Source organism: Neoarthrinium moseri (assembly GCF_022829205.1).
Source record: "Neoarthrinium moseri strain CBS 164.80 chromosome Unknown scaffold43_Wmoseri_CBS_16480, whole genome shotgun sequence".
Taxonomy (NCBI): Eukaryota; Fungi; Ascomycota; class Sordariomycetes; order Amphisphaeriales; family Apiosporaceae; genus Neoarthrinium; species Neoarthrinium moseri.
Window position 1 is genome coordinate 130,336 of NW_026055157.1, and position 18,479 is coordinate 148,814.

General features: G+C 53.8%; 7 protein-coding genes across 7 annotated transcripts; 3 read left to right on the plus strand and 4 right to left on the minus strand.

Annotated features, from left to right (window-relative positions):
- Positions 1 to 321: 321 nt before the first annotated feature.
- Positions 322 to 2,794, minus strand: JN550_009428 (uncharacterized protein; the record flags this gene model as incomplete). Its single annotated transcript, XM_049321499.1, has 15 exons — positions 322 to 334; positions 392 to 461; positions 547 to 632; positions 692 to 721; positions 782 to 944; positions 1,060 to 1,302; positions 1,356 to 1,398; positions 1,452 to 1,547; positions 1,606 to 1,675; positions 1,724 to 1,761; positions 1,810 to 1,853; positions 1,904 to 2,043; positions 2,106 to 2,175; positions 2,300 to 2,418; positions 2,490 to 2,794. 15 exons carry the CDS (start codon positions 2,792 to 2,794, stop codon positions 322 to 324), a joined length of 1,530 nt encoding a protein of 509 aa, XP_049168583.1.
- A 1,235-nt stretch (positions 2,795 to 4,029) lies between these two features.
- JN550_009429 (uncharacterized protein) lies at positions 4,030 to 4,556 on the plus strand (the record flags this gene model as incomplete). Its single annotated transcript, XM_049321500.1, has 3 exons — positions 4,030 to 4,032; positions 4,105 to 4,333; positions 4,408 to 4,556. 3 exons carry the CDS (start codon positions 4,030 to 4,032, stop codon positions 4,554 to 4,556), a joined length of 381 nt encoding a protein of 126 aa, XP_049168584.1.
- Positions 4,557 to 4,850: 294 nt separating this feature from the next.
- On the minus strand, positions 4,851 to 5,851 carry JN550_009430 (uncharacterized protein; the record flags this gene model as incomplete). The annotated part of the gene is made up of 3 exons (XM_049321501.1): positions 4,851 to 5,071; positions 5,152 to 5,510; positions 5,697 to 5,851. 3 exons carry the CDS (start codon positions 5,849 to 5,851, stop codon positions 4,851 to 4,853), a joined length of 735 nt encoding a protein of 244 aa, XP_049168585.1.
- A 1,397-nt stretch (positions 5,852 to 7,248) lies between these two features.
- On the plus strand, positions 7,249 to 9,934 carry JN550_009431 (uncharacterized protein; the record flags this gene model as incomplete). Its single annotated transcript, XM_049321502.1, has 2 exons — positions 7,249 to 9,597; positions 9,647 to 9,934. The coding sequence occupies 2 exons, from the start codon at positions 7,249 to 7,251 to the stop codon at positions 9,932 to 9,934; spliced, it is 2,637 nt and encodes an 878-aa protein (XP_049168586.1).
- Positions 9,935 to 10,903: 969 nt separating this feature from the next.
- Positions 10,904 to 12,786, minus strand: JN550_009432 (uncharacterized protein; the record flags this gene model as incomplete). Its single annotated transcript, XM_049321504.1, has 3 exons — positions 10,904 to 12,437; positions 12,498 to 12,628; positions 12,700 to 12,786. 3 exons carry the CDS (start codon positions 12,784 to 12,786, stop codon positions 10,904 to 10,906), a joined length of 1,752 nt encoding a protein of 583 aa, XP_049168587.1.
- Positions 12,787 to 14,401: 1,615 nt separating this feature from the next.
- On the plus strand, positions 14,402 to 15,363 carry JN550_009433 (uncharacterized protein; the record flags this gene model as incomplete). The annotated part of the gene is made up of 2 exons (XM_049321505.1): positions 14,402 to 14,864; positions 14,930 to 15,363. 2 exons carry the CDS (start codon positions 14,402 to 14,404, stop codon positions 15,361 to 15,363), a joined length of 897 nt encoding a protein of 298 aa, XP_049168588.1.
- Positions 15,364 to 15,877: 514 nt separating this feature from the next.
- JN550_009434 (uncharacterized protein) lies at positions 15,878 to 17,909 on the minus strand (the record flags this gene model as incomplete). Its single annotated transcript, XM_049321506.1, has 4 exons — positions 15,878 to 17,644; positions 17,713 to 17,740; positions 17,798 to 17,839; positions 17,899 to 17,909. The coding sequence occupies 4 exons, from the start codon at positions 17,907 to 17,909 to the stop codon at positions 15,878 to 15,880; spliced, it is 1,848 nt and encodes a 615-aa protein (XP_049168589.1).
- Between the last annotated feature and the right edge of the window lie 570 nt (positions 17,910 to 18,479).

An 18,479-nucleotide genomic window follows, 5' to 3' on the forward strand; every position in this document is an offset into this window, starting at 1 on the left:
TCTCATCACAACGGTCGACCGCCTCCCTCACCCGGATGAACGACATAGCAGTTCCCTTGGCGTATTGGCCTGGCCGTACATCACTATAACTGGAGACACGATACCCACGTTGCAGCCACAAGGTTTGGGACGATTGTCAAAAGGCATCTCGATTTGTCTGTTTTATTTCAACCTCCTACTTTTCCTAGTCCGAACGCGGGCATTATGGCGCATTGTAGTTGCTGACTGCTCAGTATGTCTAATAAGCCCCCGCGCGCATACATCACATCATATTCCCGTCACCCATTGCATCGGCTCTCGGTCGGCGTTAGGCGGATACGCTCAGTGGTCGATGCTTTGCCGCAGTTAGCATTCACGGTCCCTTGACTGGCTACAGTTGTGCGCGACTTACTCTTCCCACATACGGCCCTGGACAGCCTTCAGTTCCTCGTCTGTCATTCGGTGTCCTGTTGTGAAGTATCCTGCAAGTGTCTCCCGCGTTAACTCTCCATACCCAGACATCCAATGAACCCCCCACGGGTCGAGAGATAATGTTAAGTGACATACCGGCTGTAATCTTTGCATCAATTTCCACACGCGAATCTTCAGGGATCAGCTCCTCTGGCAGCTCGATACGCTCGTGGATGGGAATGCTGTGCCTGCGTTAGAACGGACGTGATTACTTAAAAGGCAACTATCACGGCAATCTTACCCTTGTCCAACAATAGCATCATGTTTCATGCTATCCGCTCGTTAGCCACTCACTGCTTTTAGCGTTGCGGGGGTCGACAGCAAAACTCACTTGCTCATGCTGAGCATGCGGTCGATCTTCTTGATTCCGAGCCAGTGTAGGATATCAGGCATCAAGGCTTGGAATCGCATATCCTTCACTCCGGCGATGTTCTCGGTTCTCTTGAAGTAATCCGAGGCGCGGTCTTCACCTCGCTTTCTGGCGTTGTACACCACTGTGGCAGAGTTAGTTTGTCGCTTCCAGCTTGTAGGATTCATGCTGGTCCTTTATGCATCACTTACGGTACTGTAAACCGTTAGTATCAATTTCTCATCTTCCACTTAGAATACTTACCTTGGTAACTTCTCCAAGAGCTCTGCCTTCCTTCCTGAAATAGATGACGACACCGCTGCCACCATTCTGTGCCTCCTTGACAGCTTCTTCGATACCGAAAATCAGGTAAGGTCTGCAGGTGCAGATATCTGAGCCAAAGACATCACTTCCATTACACTCATCGTGGATACGAAGGGCCAGCTTAACCTTCTCGTCGGACATCTTGGCCGGATCACCGAAGCAGTAGACCGTCAGGCCGCCTGTAGCATGTCAGCATACGTTGGGGGGAGGTATTATGACCATATCAGCTTACCGATTGGCGGGAGGAAGACCTTGATGTCATTTCTGGTGATCAACTGAATGGGTGGTCAGCAATCGTGGCGGGTATCGAGGTACTGGAAACCATTACCTCGGGGTAACTGCCTCCAGTATGTTCAAAAAGCGACCGTCGCAAAACTCCCTCGTCGATGCCGAATCTCTCGGCAACACCAGGAAGGTACCAGACCTGGGTAGTCCAGTTATTAGATTACTCGGCATAGCAGTCTTGGGCGTAGATGACTTACGGGCTCAACGGCAAACTTCGTAACAGCAAGTTCTCCGGAGGCGTTCAAGCAGATCTTACCATCGGGAACTCTGATATCTGTCAGTTGTGATAAACCATCTTGAACTAGATGTACTCACATTCTACCCTTGCGCACACTCTCCTCGAGTTCAGGCAGCTACCATTGGTCAGAATAAACCTTCGAGTTGCAAAGCGGTATCTATACCTTCATATGCGCCTTAGTGATAGCAATTGTGGGTCGAATGTCAACTGTATCGTAATTAGTATAGATGTGGACCTCAATGATGGCCAACACTAACCGTTCTGCTTCTCAATGGTGTCGGCGAACAACCAAGGGCCCAAGTGGCCCCACGGATCCATGGCTACAATCTTCTTCTTGTCTCCCCATTGCGGGAAGGGCCCGATGTTTGCAGCTGGCTCCGTGTTGGTGAAATCCGGCCTGGGAGCCTGTCAGCTTTTGGCGCTCTTTGCCATCTTCGTGATCTATGGGTTCTGACACACCTGTGGTTGATATCGAGTTGCTTGCTTGCCAAAGCGAGAGCAAAGTAGATGGAATAAGACCCTCCGTGAGCTAAACCAAGGTAAGAAAATTATCCAACGCAGCTCTTTCAAGAGATACACTTGCCTCCAATAGCTGTTATCATGAATGGTGGTTAGAAGTGTTCCTTTTCCGATTCTGAAGCTCGAAAACTCACCATTTCGCTTGCCAATGGTCGAAGACGATCTAGACACAACCACTGGGCCTCTCTCAGTGGGTTCGGCGGCACCCCAGTTCAATGGCAAGGGATCTATTCCAATCTGCTTGGGATAAGTGCTACAACGACGTATTAACCCCCGGACCTAACCAATTCGATCAAGTGGATCGCAAATAGCCTGATCACTCACGTCAAGATGATCCTCGAGGTAAATCCAGACTTCTGGGCCTGCACAGCCGCGGTCTCCTTCTCCGCCGGGCCCGGGGATGCCGTTGGGGATGTGGGCGCCGGAATCGGGCTGGAGCTCAGGCCAACGCCACCGCTGGTGCTGTTCTTCCGTGCTGCTGCCACCACGGAGCTCTCAGGTGACAATTGGTCGAGCCGCTTCGTCACGCTTGCCAAGCCATCCGTAAGCACCGATTGGTTATCCTGGATCGACCTCAGCGCCTGAAGAACAGCTGCCATGTTGGCAGAGTCCGATCCTTGACTAGCCATCTTTTGCCAATTACACACGGAGAGGTTGCCGGGGGAGTAGGGGTACAAGACCGGAGAGGAGAGGAAAGAGGAAAGAAGAGAAGAAGAGAGCGAGGGAGAGCAGACGTTATATCTAGATAGGAGGACACAGATTGGGGAGCATGTGACTTGGGCAAGGCGAATAAGAGTTCACGATGTGCCGGGTCGGTCAAAGGTGAGCGAGCCAACCGGGGAAGAGAGCCGGAGTATCACAGATAAATGGTTGGACGAGAGCAATGTGTCACGAACTAGATAGGCACAAGGAGAGCAGATCGAGCAGGCACGCTTAGGCCGTCGTGGGACACTTGGCCTGACCCGCAGAGCTGGATAACAGACTGAGCACTCAGGAGAGAGCAGTTTTGGACAGCTTCCGACTGGTCCTGAGCTACTCATGACCACCCCAGGGATGGATCTAAGACAACATGGGAGACGCGGGCGGCCATGCAGTTGTCGATGCCTCGATAGAGCAATAGGTTGGGCCGCCTGAATCCGTCGGGTGTCACATGCAGGCGCCAGTGCGAGGGACCCCTAGACGGAGTCCGGAAGCGATCACGAGGGGCCTTGGACGGCGGGGAACTCCCCGGACTAGAGCTTGTAAGTCCACGCCAGGGGAACGGGGCGCCTGCGCTCTCCTGCCGCGCTGTCGGCGATCTCGTGGGCATCCTTGCCTCCTCTCGGCCGTCGACGGGGCATTATCTGTGACTTGCTCGTTGTTTTCCATTACTCAAGACAACGGGCGGCCGATAAGAACGGCGGCCACGCATCGGAGGGGGCGTGCCCCGGTATGTGCATCTGGCTACCCCGCTATACCCACCCGCTACGATAGACACCAAGTGAAGTGATAACATCTGGGTTGCTGGGCGGTTTTAAGGTTGCTAAACCTTGCGGCCGCCTTGTGGGGCATTTGCACACGGCGGCGACGTCAAGCTTGCACCCGGCTCACCGGAGGCCTTTGTCTGCTTGACCGAGAAAGTTCACGAACATCAAACGCGACGTCTCATATTGCCGCTACCTAAATTGCGACGACAACGAACCGGCTTTTGTTGATTGTGCAGGTTTTCGGCGACTGTTGTGCCCATATATTATTGTCTTGCGCCCAACGGACGGTACACCCCGCCCACCCACGTCGGCGACCTCAGCCAAGCTGCGATCCCGAAGTGCGACACCGTCGAGCGCCCAACTAGGACCTGCACCGGCTGCAAGGACTTCTGCACATCATGGTAGGTGTCTATGGGGTAGCGTGGCGGCGCTCGTTGGCAAGCGACGAAAGCTGACTGAGCTGGGACGTGCAGGGTAAACGCAAATCCTCGAGCAAGCCCCAGGGCCCCAAGAAGCGCGAACCGCTCGCAACCACATTCACTTGCCTCTTCTGCAACCACGAGAAGTCCGTCACGGTCAAGGTCGACAAGAAGGCTGGCGTTGGCACGTTGCAGTGCGGTGTCTGCGGGCAGAACTTCCAATGCGGTGCCAACTACCTGAGTGCGCCCATCGACATCTACAGCGAATGGGTTGATGCTGCGGGTACGTTTCTCCAGCGCGGCCCTGGGATGGCCTTCTATTTTGGTCCGATGGTATCATAACTAACAAGTGCACAGATGCCGTCGCAAAGGAAGAGGCAGCAAGTGCTCCCAGAGCTCCTGCCGCATCGTCACGCAAACAGGCGGTCGATAACAGATACGACGATGACGAGGACGACCGACGTTACGAGGGAGAGGGTATTGTCGGCGACGACGACGAGTACTGATTTCGGTTCAGCCCGGCCGATTCGGGGGTTGGACATTGTATTATAGCACCCAGGTATTGAGGTGTACGGACAGGTTGATTGAGCATTGGAATTGGGGGCTAAACTGGTTACAACATCTGCACACTGGCGAATTGTTCATGGGCTTTTTCTTTGTGCCTCAATGTTTGTCTAGCGTTAGGCAGCCAATTGATGGTTTGAGACCCCGTGGTTTTCCTTCTCGAGAGAGGGGATTATTCAGGCTCTCACATAGTGTAGTATCTGTCGCCAAAGTCGCCCAACCCAGGGATGATATAGCTACACCTTTGTCAGTGGGATGGAAGCAGCGAGCGGGGGAGATACGTACTTCTTCTCATCCAATCCGGCGTCAACAAAAGCGGTAACGACCCTCAGCTTGGGGAACTTGGTGGCAAAGTTCTGGATGCCCTCGGGACTGGCAATGAGGTTCAGGAACAATATCCTATCCTCGGGAACGCCACGCGACTTCAACACATCAACCGCCATGATCGCCGAGCCACCTGCAAGAGAGACTACAGTCAGAATCTGCTCATCCTTTTATACCAAGAACAAAGAGACAGAGGGTAACAAGAATGCTCACCGGTAGCAAACATGGGATCGAGCAGCAGAACCCAGCGGCTGGCAATGTCCTCGGGCAGCTTGTCATAGAAGAGTTTAGGCTGGGCAGTTTCCTCGTCCCGCTGAATCAAGATCTTTCCGATTCTAACGGAACGGCAGCAGTCTCGTAGACCCTGTTCCATGGACTCTCCCGCACGCATAATCGACACACCGCAAATCTTGCCCTGGAACTGAAGACCGGCGTAGGTCCGTCCTACAGGGGTGGTGACCGTCTGTTCAACTACGGGCAGGTGGTTCAGGCCTTCCTCGACAAGCAGGCGAATGATACGGTTGGAGTAGAATATGAAGTCTGCGCGCTCCGTGTTCTTGTCTCGGATCATCCTGTGTCAGTGTGAGCCACCGATTCTTCGTGATCGTATCATAAGTATAGTTCGACCCAGGAGGTTTGTGACGACTGTTGAATATGGACATTGCGCCTCGACAGAGCAAGCGGTATATTGTATTTCACATGACATCTGACAGCAACCGAGAACGATTGCGGTCATGCCCAGTGGGGAATGTACTCACGTGAGCAGCGCGATGAGCTGAGGCGTCTGCGGCAAGGTGACGACATTGTCATATTTCACCTGGGTCGAGACCGTAGCAGTTGGTTTTTGGCTTTCAGCGCGATAGTCGGGCCCTACACACTTTGTAGGGGCGGGCTGAGGGGTGTTGCCAGACATGGTTGGGGACGTTCACAGAGGGCAGCTGTGAGTATCTGAAGATGCGTGTTTGCTGGAACGAGACAATGGATCCAGCAGTCAGGTTACCGGGTCCACGGATTTGCAGTGCCCTCAAAGAATTGGCCTCTGCCGGTAGTCGAGCGTAGAAAGAAGCAGTTCCACCAGTATTGCTTCGTAGCCGTCGAGGTCAGGTTCAGTCCGCCCGGGTCACAGATGAGGGAATCCAGCTGTGGGGAATGGAGTAAGGGCTTAGTGAAGCAATATGGAATTGGGTCTTATCTGGACCGGGGGACCTTGAGGAATGCCGAGAAGAGTCTGGATCCAAGGGACCGACGGTCTGGCGAGTATGGATTTACGGCAACAATTATATAATATTATCTGCGAGGACGAGCAGGGAGGCGTGGTATGTAGAGAACCGGTTTCCGTAGGGCTACCAGAATCACCGATTATGCAGTCACCGGATATGCAATAAGCTGTCTAAGGTAGGTACCACGTAACGATCGAGAGCGCAACGTAGATGCATACATAAGCTCCTGCCGCATGCTGTGCTAGGGCTTGGTTTGGGAGGCTGGAGGCTCGAGCCTGGAGCCAAGGCCAAAGGAGAGCCAGGGGTCTGCCCTGCAGCAGGTTGGCAGCCGCTTTCCCATGGCCCCCCCTTCGTTCATCCTGGCTTTTGGCTGGGACTGCGGCCAAGCGCACCCTCTGAACGCAGCCTGAGGGGAAACCTTGGAAGCGGTCAACAAAGCGCCATCGGTGCCGCAACGAGCAGCCTCCGGGGGATCAGGGGCCCTGGCTGGGTGCTGATTCCATTGTGCTGTGTGCTGCAGCGACACCAGCCACGCCGAATTTGTGTACCTGAGCCACCTGGTAGCAGCCCAAGCCCATGGTGGGATGCTTTCGTCACATTTGCTGCAGAAGAGGAACCCCGGCAGCGGATGAATCAACAACAAACCACCAGCCCACTGGCCATGAATCATTCGCGCTATTGAATCGTAGGACAACGTATTCTCAAACTAGACAATCTGGAAAACAATCCAAGGTTTTGAGCGCCTGGGTCTCACGTTTTTATCACGCGTGGTAGAGCGATATATGATTTATTTATCTTGGGTCGCGAGGTGCATTTATCCAGTACCTAAGTAGTTCGCAACTGCCCCCCTCCACTGTCGCGCGCCATCTTGATTCAGTAAATACCCTGACTATTGAGTCTGCATCACTTTGCGCCCGTTTGTTTGCACCTCGCGTCGCCAGCGCTTTGCGAAACCGTTTCCCGCTCGGCACGAGACGAAGAGATACGGAGCAGCACACATTCCGTACCACGACCATGGTCAAGCCGTTGCCCTTCCCAGTGGCTTAGATCTATTGTCCAGCGTCTATTCTGGACGCCTGTTCCGGTGGCCATGGCTACGAGGACCGACTTAAACGCGCGACCGCGGGCGCGGGTCAAGACTACGTATGGCAAGACGTCCAGAAGCAGGCCTTCTTTCACTCGTGCAGCTTCGCAGCCGGTCACGGCCACCGACAACCCGAGACCCTCCGCCGTGAGGGCTGCAACCACGCGCCAGCAGCAACCGACCACGACATCATCAACGCCCCTCGACAATGCGTCACCTGAACCTCTCTCTGTGGACGGGCCGGCGGATGTCAATTTGCCTGCGCATAGTGCGGGGAAGGAAACGGGCACCGACAAGAAGCGCAAGATTGCTCAGATATATTCTGCCCATGAAGAGGGCCAAGACCCTCTGAGCGAGGACAGCTCTCCATCGGCACCGCGACCGAGACAGAGATCCCGCGTATCCTCGCCTACCGAGAATGTTGCCGCAAAAGGGAAGACGTATGGAGCGGCGCGGCGCATGCGCTCGACGTCGGCGGACATGATGGACGTGGAGGCGACAGATGGAATCCTGTCCAGTCCTCCGCCAACACCAGTAGCCCCCAAGGAAAGGCGGGCGGGCGGGAAGCAAGTTCGCGAGAAGGCGCTGCCCTTCTCCCCCAACACGTGGCAAAGCTTCGACAACCTTCAAGTTGGCGACAGCAAAAGGCCCCGTCAACACCAAATACCTATCCACCTGGCAAGCGAACGGCTGCCCAAAACCAAATCCACATCTGGCGCGCCGTCGAGCTCGCAGGCCGTACCCCGCGCACCTAGAGCACCTGCGACGTCGATACTTGAGCCGACGCCTGCCAAGAAGCCCAGAAAGAAGCTGATAGACGCCTTAATGGAGCAGATGGAGGAGTCAGACGGCACTGCTGAGGATAGACCCGACAACCAAATAAGCTGGGCTGACCCAGTAGTCTCATCAAGCCAGACCAGCCAGGATACTACACAGTCTTCCACCCCAACCCAAACCCCCAATTCGCGACGAACCTACGGCAATGCTTCTGTTAGAACTATCGCGCGATCGGGAAGTTCCCTAAAATACACGTATGGCCAATCGAGAGTCACCATGCTGGAAGAGGACAACCTGCTCGAATCTCTTGCGCTACCAGAGGACACAGGGTTCGCGTCGCTAAAAGGACGACGGCTTGAATTAGGTGGCCCGAAGAAACCAGTCAAATCAAGCATGGATTTCGAAGACGATGACGCCTTAGGAGCGTCTCCCAAAGGCAAGATCCGAGATATTCACGAGCTTAAGCAAGCCGGAGAGAACAGCCGCGTTGCAGATGAGATGTTTGACCTGTCGTCACAAATCGGCCAGCCCACCCCCAAGCCGTCATCCTCTCGTAGGACAGCTTTGCTTCAGGTTGCTGAAAAAGTTCAACAAAAGGATTACAGGCAGCGGCTACGCAACCATGGCATCGATGCCACGGTTCTCAAGGGAATCGGCAGTGAGACCGATGTCATCTCCGGATACTTGGTCTCAACGATCCTACTACATTTTCTTGCGACGTCCTCTGCGCCTCACATTATTCAACTCCTCCGTACCGAGGATGCCGGTTATCTCTTCGGGCGGCTTCTTGACTCAGACGATGACATCAAAAGAACAGCTAGAGATCGAAAGACCAATTTGTCCAAGCGCAATCAGACCGCGCTGATCGGTCTACAGGCATCTCTCCTGCAGCTTCCGATCTGGGAGCTCGGGAAGCCAGAATCGCTGTCTCCAAGAACTGTGGCTTTGAAGGGTCTCGAGCTAATTACAAGCCAAGACGTTGTACTAGCAAGTGATCCCGCGCTCTTCCCTGACAATGTGACCCATGGCCTTTTCGGTGTCCTGCCAATGGCCAAGGATGCTGAGTTCTGGGATGAACCGACTGCTCCGGGAACATTCGACCTTCGCTGTTCTCTGTCGATCCTCGAGTACCATGCTGTCAAGGCTATGGAGTCCCAAGACCATGGTGAACAGCTCGCGGCTCGATACCTGCCTATCCTTGCAGAAGTCTTCGCGTCTGCTCTTCAGAACTCAGCAGCCCGTGATAGCGAGCTCGAAAGTCTTCTACTGAAGCTCGTGCTCAACATGACTAACGCAAGCAGTACTTCTGCGGGCCCTTTCCTTGACAAGGGTATTCTTCCAGCGTTGGCTAGTTCGATCTGTACCAGTTTCACCCAGTCCGCAGCAGCTGTAGCTGGAGATGGTTGGTCTGAAGGCGTCTTGAACAACCTCGTATTGAGGATCGGCATTTTAGTGAACTTCGCGGAGCAAAGCACGCCGGTCAGGAAGGCTGTCCATGAATGTTCCGGTGATGACGGCAGCTCTCCGATGAAAGAGCTCATCCGGATCTTCTTGGATAATCACCGGAATACTGCAGAGGTAAGTCTACGTTTCTAGATACCTGATGGTCCACAGCTAACTTGCATAGGCCGACTCGGAAGCTAAGAGTCAATTGAATGTGGCCTTTGGGTACCTTTCGGTGCTCCTAGGACACTTGTGCCTCTACCAGCCTATCCGCCGCGCGTTCAAGGCAAGTCATTCGGCCAAGAGCTTGGGCCCGCTCCTCGATTCGATCCAGGAGTTCATCTCGCATCACAGAGCCATGGAGGCCAGCCTTTTGGAGGCTAGCCCCGAGGACCCGAGGACATCAGGAGGCTACACAGACAGGCTGCAAGAGCTCGTCGACCAGCTGCAGATTGATGCCGTCTACGACTGATTCAGTCTATCGCCGTGATTCCACTACGAGTTGGACGTAAATTCGCTTGGTCGCAGTGGTCATCCTGCGATTTGACATATTGTCGATGGCTGGACCTTGACTCGGCTATCATCAGAGCAGCTGTGCTTCCCCCATGGCCAGTCTCTGAACAGAACAGACGTCTTACGATTGACTTTTCAAGGCTTGCATTTTGCAGTGAACGGCGGCCACTCACTTGCACATGATAAATTCAGCAAAGGCATGACCACGGACGCTGATCAACGATTGCATGATATGGACGTGTTCCTGAGACTATTCATTGGCAATCAGCTGGAATCATGATGGGTTTAAACTGTGTTGATAGACTGTCGTCCGCGGATTTACCCAAAAAGGGCCAACGTGACACCTGACGAGTACATAGTTTCCAGTTTTTCATGACGATCGCATTGCTTTCAGGAACCCTCGCGCATTGCCATGACGTATGGCAGCGCATTATACCCTTAGATTAGGAGTGCTCGGTGGCTATTCATCAAAAGATTAAGGTTCATTTGATCACCCAGTTGTTGGAACCATTGCAACTTTGCTCCTCGTCGTGACATTTTGCTGCATGTCACAGCTACAATTGCGATTGTTCGGTATGCGGAGTTAGGATTGAACGATACCAGGTTCGCGTTCACAATACCACCTGCCTTCAATATCCATATCAGCGAGGCCATAGACCCTGCGACCGCTTAGAAGAGAGTCGAGAGTCCGATGTCCCTGGACAAGCTACTCACACAAGACCGATGCATTTATGCGCAGAATATCCATTCAATGTCATTTGATGACAAGTACAGCAGCTGATTCATGATTTCTCGTACGGAGTGGACCAGCAGTATAATGGTACACAGCCTTTCTATTACTATTGACTCTCTCTTTCCAACGTCATCCCCAGCATGCGTATAAAATTAATCCCGTTCATTCCTCATAATCTAGTCATACGGGGTATCATTAGGGCGCTGGAAGCGGTGAGTCAATGCGCAGCGTGTCCGGGCTGGCGGTAACCAAGGTGTCGTCACTCTTGGCCTTCAGCGCCATCTCCGTCTCCTCCGTGTCGGAAGCCACCCTGGTCTCGTCACTGATCTCTCGGTGCGGCTGCACACGCTCCTCCGGGATGGGGGCGAGCAGGCCGTCCTCCGTGGATATGGGCGAGAGGACCTCCTCCGTGCCCGGGGTTGGGGGTTGTACGATTGGTTCAGGTGATGCCATCGTCGTTGCTGCGCCGCTTCCAACGGGGTCTCCAGCCCCGTCATCGCCCGACACAACTCGTTCCAAAGGGGCCGTTGCGGGCGCCACAGCTTGGCGAAGTCTAGGGTCCAACCTGAGGACCTCCTTTGCCAGGCCCCTTATTCCGTCAACAATGAGTTCGGGTCTCTCCCACGCGAGGAGCCCTGCTTTGCCAGCAGCTCTCCGAGCATATACTACATTATATCTGCTGTTAGCCCAGCTCGGGCAGGCATAGCCATCCTTGTCCTCGAGTACCGTGGGCGAGGAGGCTGGTGCCGGCTCCCCAGTCTCGCCTCCCTGAGCAGTAACTTCAACGGGCTCATCTCCCAGGAAAACCGTAATCGCAATCTTGGGCCTCGAGGGAAGTTTCTTGGCGAATGACTCGGGATGTTGTAAGCAATGCGCCCAGTACCGCATTGCGGCTTCCGGCCCAGGAAGCCAAGCGAGTTGCGTGAAAGTAATGATATCTGTCGGGGTGAAATCTCGTTTGGGGGCAAGAAGCCGCAGGCTCTTGAGCGCAAATACAAGCAGTCCGGTCGGAGAATCGCAGAGAGCATATGCGAGAGTATTGGGCTCCCGGAGACCAAGCTGGTTCAACCCAAACTGTGCTGGAGCCGAGGGCTTCTTTGACTTCTTCGGGGGACGACTCCTCTCCAAAGCTGAGAAATCTTCACTTTGATAGCCAAGGATGGGGACCTGGAAAAAACTCGCGATCGACCATTTGGCCCACTCCAGCGGTGCCTCCTGTAGCTTTGGTTGCGCAAGGGGTGGAGAGATGAAGTGCGCTCCCAGACATGAGTCTGGATGCTCAGTAACCAAATAGCTGGCAAGCTGCCAGTCTATCTCCGCTGGCGACGCGGATCCAGATCCCACGTTGGTTACGAGGTACCGGGGATAGTTCAACCTGGACATTAGGGAATTAAACATCTCCCCCGTCGTCGATATGACGGGGATATTGTTCGGCAATGCATCGCTGAACCCAACACCTGGCACCGAAGGTATGACAACATGGAAAGGCTGGTTGGTAGCGGCATCCTCGGGCTCCGTGAAGGACTTGAGGATATGTCCAAATGAGAGATTAGTGAAGGGGAAAGAGGGTATTAAGAGAAGTGGTAAGGCATTAGAATGAGATGAGGGGATGTGAATGAAGTGCACCCGAATAGGAGCTTCGCTTTGCGGATTAGTGAAGCCTGTCCGAAACTGCGGCAAGCTTGTGTTGAGCTCCTCTTCCTGAGTCCGCCACGAATAGTCCTCGAGCCTGAAGTCTGGTCAGTCCCTGCCTGCATCATGTTCACCACTGCGACAAGACACGACTCACCAGAAATCAATTAAAGGTTCCACTTGTTGCTTTGGCTCCCACCAGTCCTCCGACTTTGGCTCTGAAAGCTCATGAGGCAATCTTGTGATCTCAAGCTTTTGCTTTGTGAGATCGAGGTATCTTGACGAGACCTGGCGTGGGCGAGGCGCGTAAGCCACATGATCGACCGACGTTCTGTGAGTAAAAGAGGCTTGACACTCACATGGATTTTGTATGGCTTGATGTCCTCAGCCGGAATGGTGCCGCCTGCAGTAGCTGCAGCAGCAGTGCCCTCCTCAGCCGTGGCCATTCTTACCACGTCCAACACTCACAATTGCGATGACTTGCAAAGGTCATCTGGCGAAGCATAAACAAAGCAGGGACGGAGACGCGCGAGTGAAGAAAAACACGTCAGACAAGGGAAAAAAGGGTCGTAATGCACCCACTGCTATCATGCCGTACACCATAAATTATATCTGGGGTATTAAGGACTTATGTGGCTTGACCCGACCCTGATTTCGAGTGTGGCGAGTGCGACCATGCCCAAGTCGTACTGAAGCGAGCAGCAAAACTGGGCAGAAACAAGGTTCTAACCGGCTTGGCAAGCCTGGACCCTGAGTCGAGTGGCGGTGCGGGCGGTGCTGACACGAATCCACCCCTGTCAAGCCGCTCTCTCGGAGATGATCTACAAGGATTTTCGTCAGATCTGGCAAGTCTGGCAATTTGAGGTCTAGTTGCGCGAAAAAAAGCAGTCCCGGTGAGTGGTGAGAAGACATCATCTGTGTGATGCGAGGCTGTCGACGTGAGCATCACGCATCGACGGCATGGGAGGCAGGAGCCAGCCGAGCGGTCCTTGCAAGAGGCCATGGATAGCATGACCTCGATATCGAGTCAGAACCAATGCACGACTAGAACCCAGCGCTACATGACACAAGATCCAACACCTCGAGCGCCTAGCTGTGAACTCGACTCAGTGTTCGAGTGCGATGTGTGGCTTGTCGCTTATTATCAGTCCCAGGCGCTACATATGATACCCTCCGTGAAGCCGACAGAATCGAGTGTACCAGGAGCCGTGGCACCTATGCTGCATTATGCCCAATCAACTGACGGACCTGGCAACCAACTGAGGATCGGTCCAAAATAGGCAAACAGCAATGGAACATACACCACAAGACAACTATCTTGGCTGAGCATGAACATAGAGTTCCTGGGCTAGCGTAGCGCAGTAGGATCAACGGGGCATATGGCTCGTTCATCTGTGGGCACTTCGAAAGATAGCATGTGGCATTCCAACCACAACTCTGAGGAGAGCAATTTAACACGACGTTGCCCAAGCCGAGTCTATCTGACCGATCATCATTGCACGAGCAACCAAGGATGGACTTGTTCCTGCGTGGCAGCCGCCAAGGCAATCTGCTCTGCTACCATACAGCGTAGCTTCGTGGGTCTAGTTAACCACTGTGCTAGGCAGGGTACAGCCTTAGAGGAACCCCTCAACAGCGGCCCGCCCTACCTTGCTACCTAACCCAGAACAACCCAAGTCGGCAACAGGCGTCCTAGCTGTCAGGCCTTGGTAGACTATTCGGGAGCATGTGTAAGTGTAAATAAAGTGGATCATCAACTATGTTCAGACATCAAGCAACATCTCCAACTCTCGTTTTGTGATAGTATGTCAGATCAATTACCTAGATTGTCAATATTGACAAAGAGGGGAAGCATGTGCCTCGGATGCTGGCTGGCCCTCACATTGGCAAATGCACTACCTGGCTTGGCCAGTGCCGAAATGATGAAGCGCCGTGCTCTCTTCATTTCCAACTGCTCGTGCGTTGTCCCAAAGCACTGGCGGCGTGACCACCAAGCAAAATGAATAAAGACTCCATGCCCTCCCGCCTTCGAACTGTGAACGTCTCAACCTAGCGGCAATCATGGCCAAGTCGCAGAAACAGTCGGTCCTCATCACGGGCTGCAGCGAGGGCGGCATCGGGTTCGCGCTCGCCCAGGAATTTCACCGCCGGGGCCTTCGCGTCTTTGCGACGGCGCGCAACCTCGGGAAAGTCCAGCACCTGCGCGATGCCGGCCTGGAGGTCATCCAGCTTGACGTCGTGGATCCGGCGTCGATACGCAGCGCCGTTGAGAACGTGTCGCAACTCACAGGCGGCGCGCTCGACATACTGGTCAACAATGCCGGGAACGGTTACCAGATACCTATACTCGACGCCGACCTGGCCGAGGCGCGGCGGCTCTTTGAAGTAAACCTCTTCGGAGTGCTGGCCATGACACAAGCGTTTGCGCCCCTGCTTGTTGCTGCTGCCACCAAGGGCAGCAAGCCGCGAATTGTAAACATCGGCTCGGTCGTCTCCCGTGTGCCGGTCCCGTGGGGAGGCGTTTGTGAGTTTACCCAAGACACTCATCTCGTTCATGAGTTTAGAAGTGTCCTTACTTACGTGTCACAGATAACGCTTCGAAAGGAGCACTGGCCATTCTCAACGATACCATGCGGCTGGAGCTGCGCCCGCTCGGTATCGAGGTGCTCCATGTCGTGACGGGTGGCATCGCGACCAAGTTCTACACCAACAGCGGCGGCCAGAAATTGCCAGAGGGCAGTCTGTACTCTCCTATCGCATCTCACATCGAGGCGAACGTGGGAGGTGGCGAGGCCAAGGCTAAGCAGACCGTCACGGCGGAGACCTATGCTCGCAAGGTTGTGGGCAATGCCTTGAGCAGTCGTCCGACCACGACTATGTGGATAGGCGGCATGTCTTTTATATCCTGGTTCGGAATCAAGTTCGGTTGGGATTCTGTGCGTGACTTGATCATCACTCGGATGTTCAGTATGGCCTCGCTGGAGAAGAAGCTCAAGGAGTCAAGACAGCTCCCAAAAGCTTAAACACGTCGTTCCCTTTTGTTCTATTCGGCCTCTCGTCAACATTAATAATTGGGAGCAGTAGCGGTAGATTCTATAGATTGTAGAAGTGTAATTCCCTTGGTCAAAGATACCTCAATTTCCAAGCAAGAAACCGTCATTTTGGTGAAGCTTTCATTACACCATAGTACAAGCTGGTGCATTTACTACATACCATATTGGCTCAGAAGTCTGAAATCACCGTCGTCAGATCAAGAGTTGACGCACTCTCAAGCGTTATAGCTACATAGAGGATGAACAGTCTCCTCAGCTATTAGCAGAATCCACAATCCGTTGTCTTGCAACCATGTAAGTCGTAGCTCTGCTTTCTCTTCTGCAAGTACATTTCTGGTTACAAAAACACGGTTTCTGCATGTGGGACCGATGAGTGATTCACAAGACCGAACCCCTGCACATATCATCTGCTCCGACTATCGTTCATCAAACGTCACAATGTTTTACATACCCACAACCAAGGAACAGTGTAGGTTACCACAGCTTAATCCTCAAACCCCTCGATGATCATTCCGCGGGCATTCGGCACGCCAACAAGGATTTTGCCACGTGGAACTCTGACAGACTTGACTTTCATGCAGCCAAAAACATTCAGCTCCTTCATGTTGGGACAGCTCCGGAAGATGCTTCCAACGATAAAGTCAGTGATGTCTTCGCAGAAACTGACCTCGAGATGGGTCATCTCAGGATACTCCTTCTCGGCAGAGAACACATCTTCGAAGGCTGCCTGGCTGATGTGTCGGCAAGCATGGACATTGAGGTGCTTGAGACCTTTACCAGAGTGCTCCATCAGTGCACGAAATCCGTCGGAGCAGAGGCCGACTAGATGAGGATTCTCGCGCGGGTTTGCGGCATCGACCTGGCGACATCGCTGAAAGTCGATGAAAGTCAGCGGCTTGTTTCCCCAGTTCTTGAACAATCTTGCAAATCCTGGGTCCGTCATGACCTCACTATCGGTGATACGAAGTTTGGAGAGAGATCGACAGTTTTCGTGTATCGCATCCAAAACACGGTCATCCAGATCCATCACTTGCTTCACGGACAAGGTTCGCAAGTTGCTTCCAATGCTGTTGATGAGCTTGAGATACGGCTCAGTTGATGTGAAGGTTCTCAAGTCTAGTGACACATGTTCAAGCGTCGAGATGTTGGCAAGATGCTCAACACCCTTGTCGGAGACTTTCTGGTTGTTGGAGATCTTCAGGCGTTTCAGTGAAGGACACAGGTCCCTCAGTGAAGCCACAAGGTCGTCCCCAAAGTGTTTATCCGTGTAGTACACCTTGATGGTCTTGAGATGCTCGCCTTTGGCTTCCAAGTAGGTTCTCCAGCAGTCTTCAGTCAGTAGATTGGCGCCGTGGAGGTGGATGCCATCGAGATTGATATTTCTGGTGATCAGATAGGCCATAACGTCATCCTTGAACTGGATAGCGTTCCGTATCTTGAGATTCTTCAGCTTTGTGACCTGTTGGAAAATTCGGATGTAGTCATAGGAGCTCAGGCGCGAGCCGTCGTAGACGTTGACATCCTCGCATTGCGGCTGTAGGAATAGGTCAAGACTCTGTGGGGTAAGGAGCCGACGTTTGGATAGTTGACGCGCAATCTTGTCGACGAGAGGGGCCGGGAGATCGCCGAGTTCGACAGCCAGGTCAATGTTCTTCGCCAGAGTCTCGATGCACAGGGTCATCATGCTCTTGGCACCAACCGAGTAGGTGCCGTCCAGAATCCTGCTCTGAACCTTGCGCCGGCCAGCACCCTGGCCTGCGACCTTCTTTTTCTTCTTCTTCGCAGGGCCATCGTCCTTGGCGAGATCTTTGGCACACTTGGTGCAGAGTAGACCTCCGTTTGGGCCGGCGCGTGAGTATGGCGTTACGGTGAAACGCTTCTCACAGATCTCGCAGTTCTCCATCTGTCCAGGGAGAGGAGGCAGCTTCTCGCGAAACATGGCGTCGGCGATATCGTCTGAGTCCGACTCATCAGCGTCCTTCTTTCGCTTCTGGTAAGCTTTGCTCTTCTTGATCTTCTCGATGGCCTGAGCTTGCTTCTTGCGTTTTTCCTCCTGAGCTCTTCGGGCGGTTGTAGCGGCGCTTGCAACCTCATCACCATCTTCGTCCGCATCCCCATCTTCATCATTTCCCTCTGAGCCAGGTTCCGCCGAGTTGGTGGCCTGCTCACCAGCGGCGGCGGCTGCTGCAGCCGCAGCTTGACGCCGTGCATCTGCATCTGCACGGATTTGATGGGCTGAGATGTTCTGAGACTACACGATGAATAGATTAGACATAAGCGCAAACTATCTTCATGATGGACTCGTCGATGTAGACTTACGGCCAAGAAATCGGTGAGAGCAGATTGCCTGTGGACTTGGTTAGAGCAGAAGTATACAAACGGACCGGCATCGTGGGCCACTTACGGGCCTCGAATCGATCGGGCAGCTCGATTCTGCCGAGCACTCCTGCGGCGCAGAGTCAGTATCAGAGCGTATGTGAACTAGCGGTTGACTGGCGCCTGCACTGCACATACATGATGACGGAGTGTCGTGACGACTTCTCGGTCCAAGGTGTTCACCACAGGTACGGGAGAGCTAACCGACACTGGTATGCGAGGCGCAGGCCTGACAGCGACTCGCAGTGGTGGCGGCGTGGTTGATTGCGGTGATGGAAACAGAGGCGTATCAAAGGAGAAAAGAGCGGACAAAAGAGGAAGACGTTGGTATCAGTCCGCTCACAGGTGAATGGCCAGAAGCCGTTCGTTCATCCGAAATTCTTTTCGTTTTTTCTCCCTCCTCGGAACGTGAGTTATTAGTCAGGTTGCACCCAGGCGAGAATGTCGTCTGGGAGAGGGCAACGCGGTTGCCACCGGCAGGGCGCGTGGGGACCAGCGCTTATCACCTATCAGTTTAATGGATTTACGGGGGAACCAGCGCTGGGGGGGCTCCCAGGACAGGCCGCATGGGGCATGATCCCAGACATCCGATCGATCTAGCGTGGCTAGCGCGAGTGCTGCCTGGGGCTAAACCGCTACGGGCCAGGTGCGACTGGACAGTGACAGGGGGTTTAATGGGTTTTGGGAGCTGAAATCACCTGCTTTCGTGG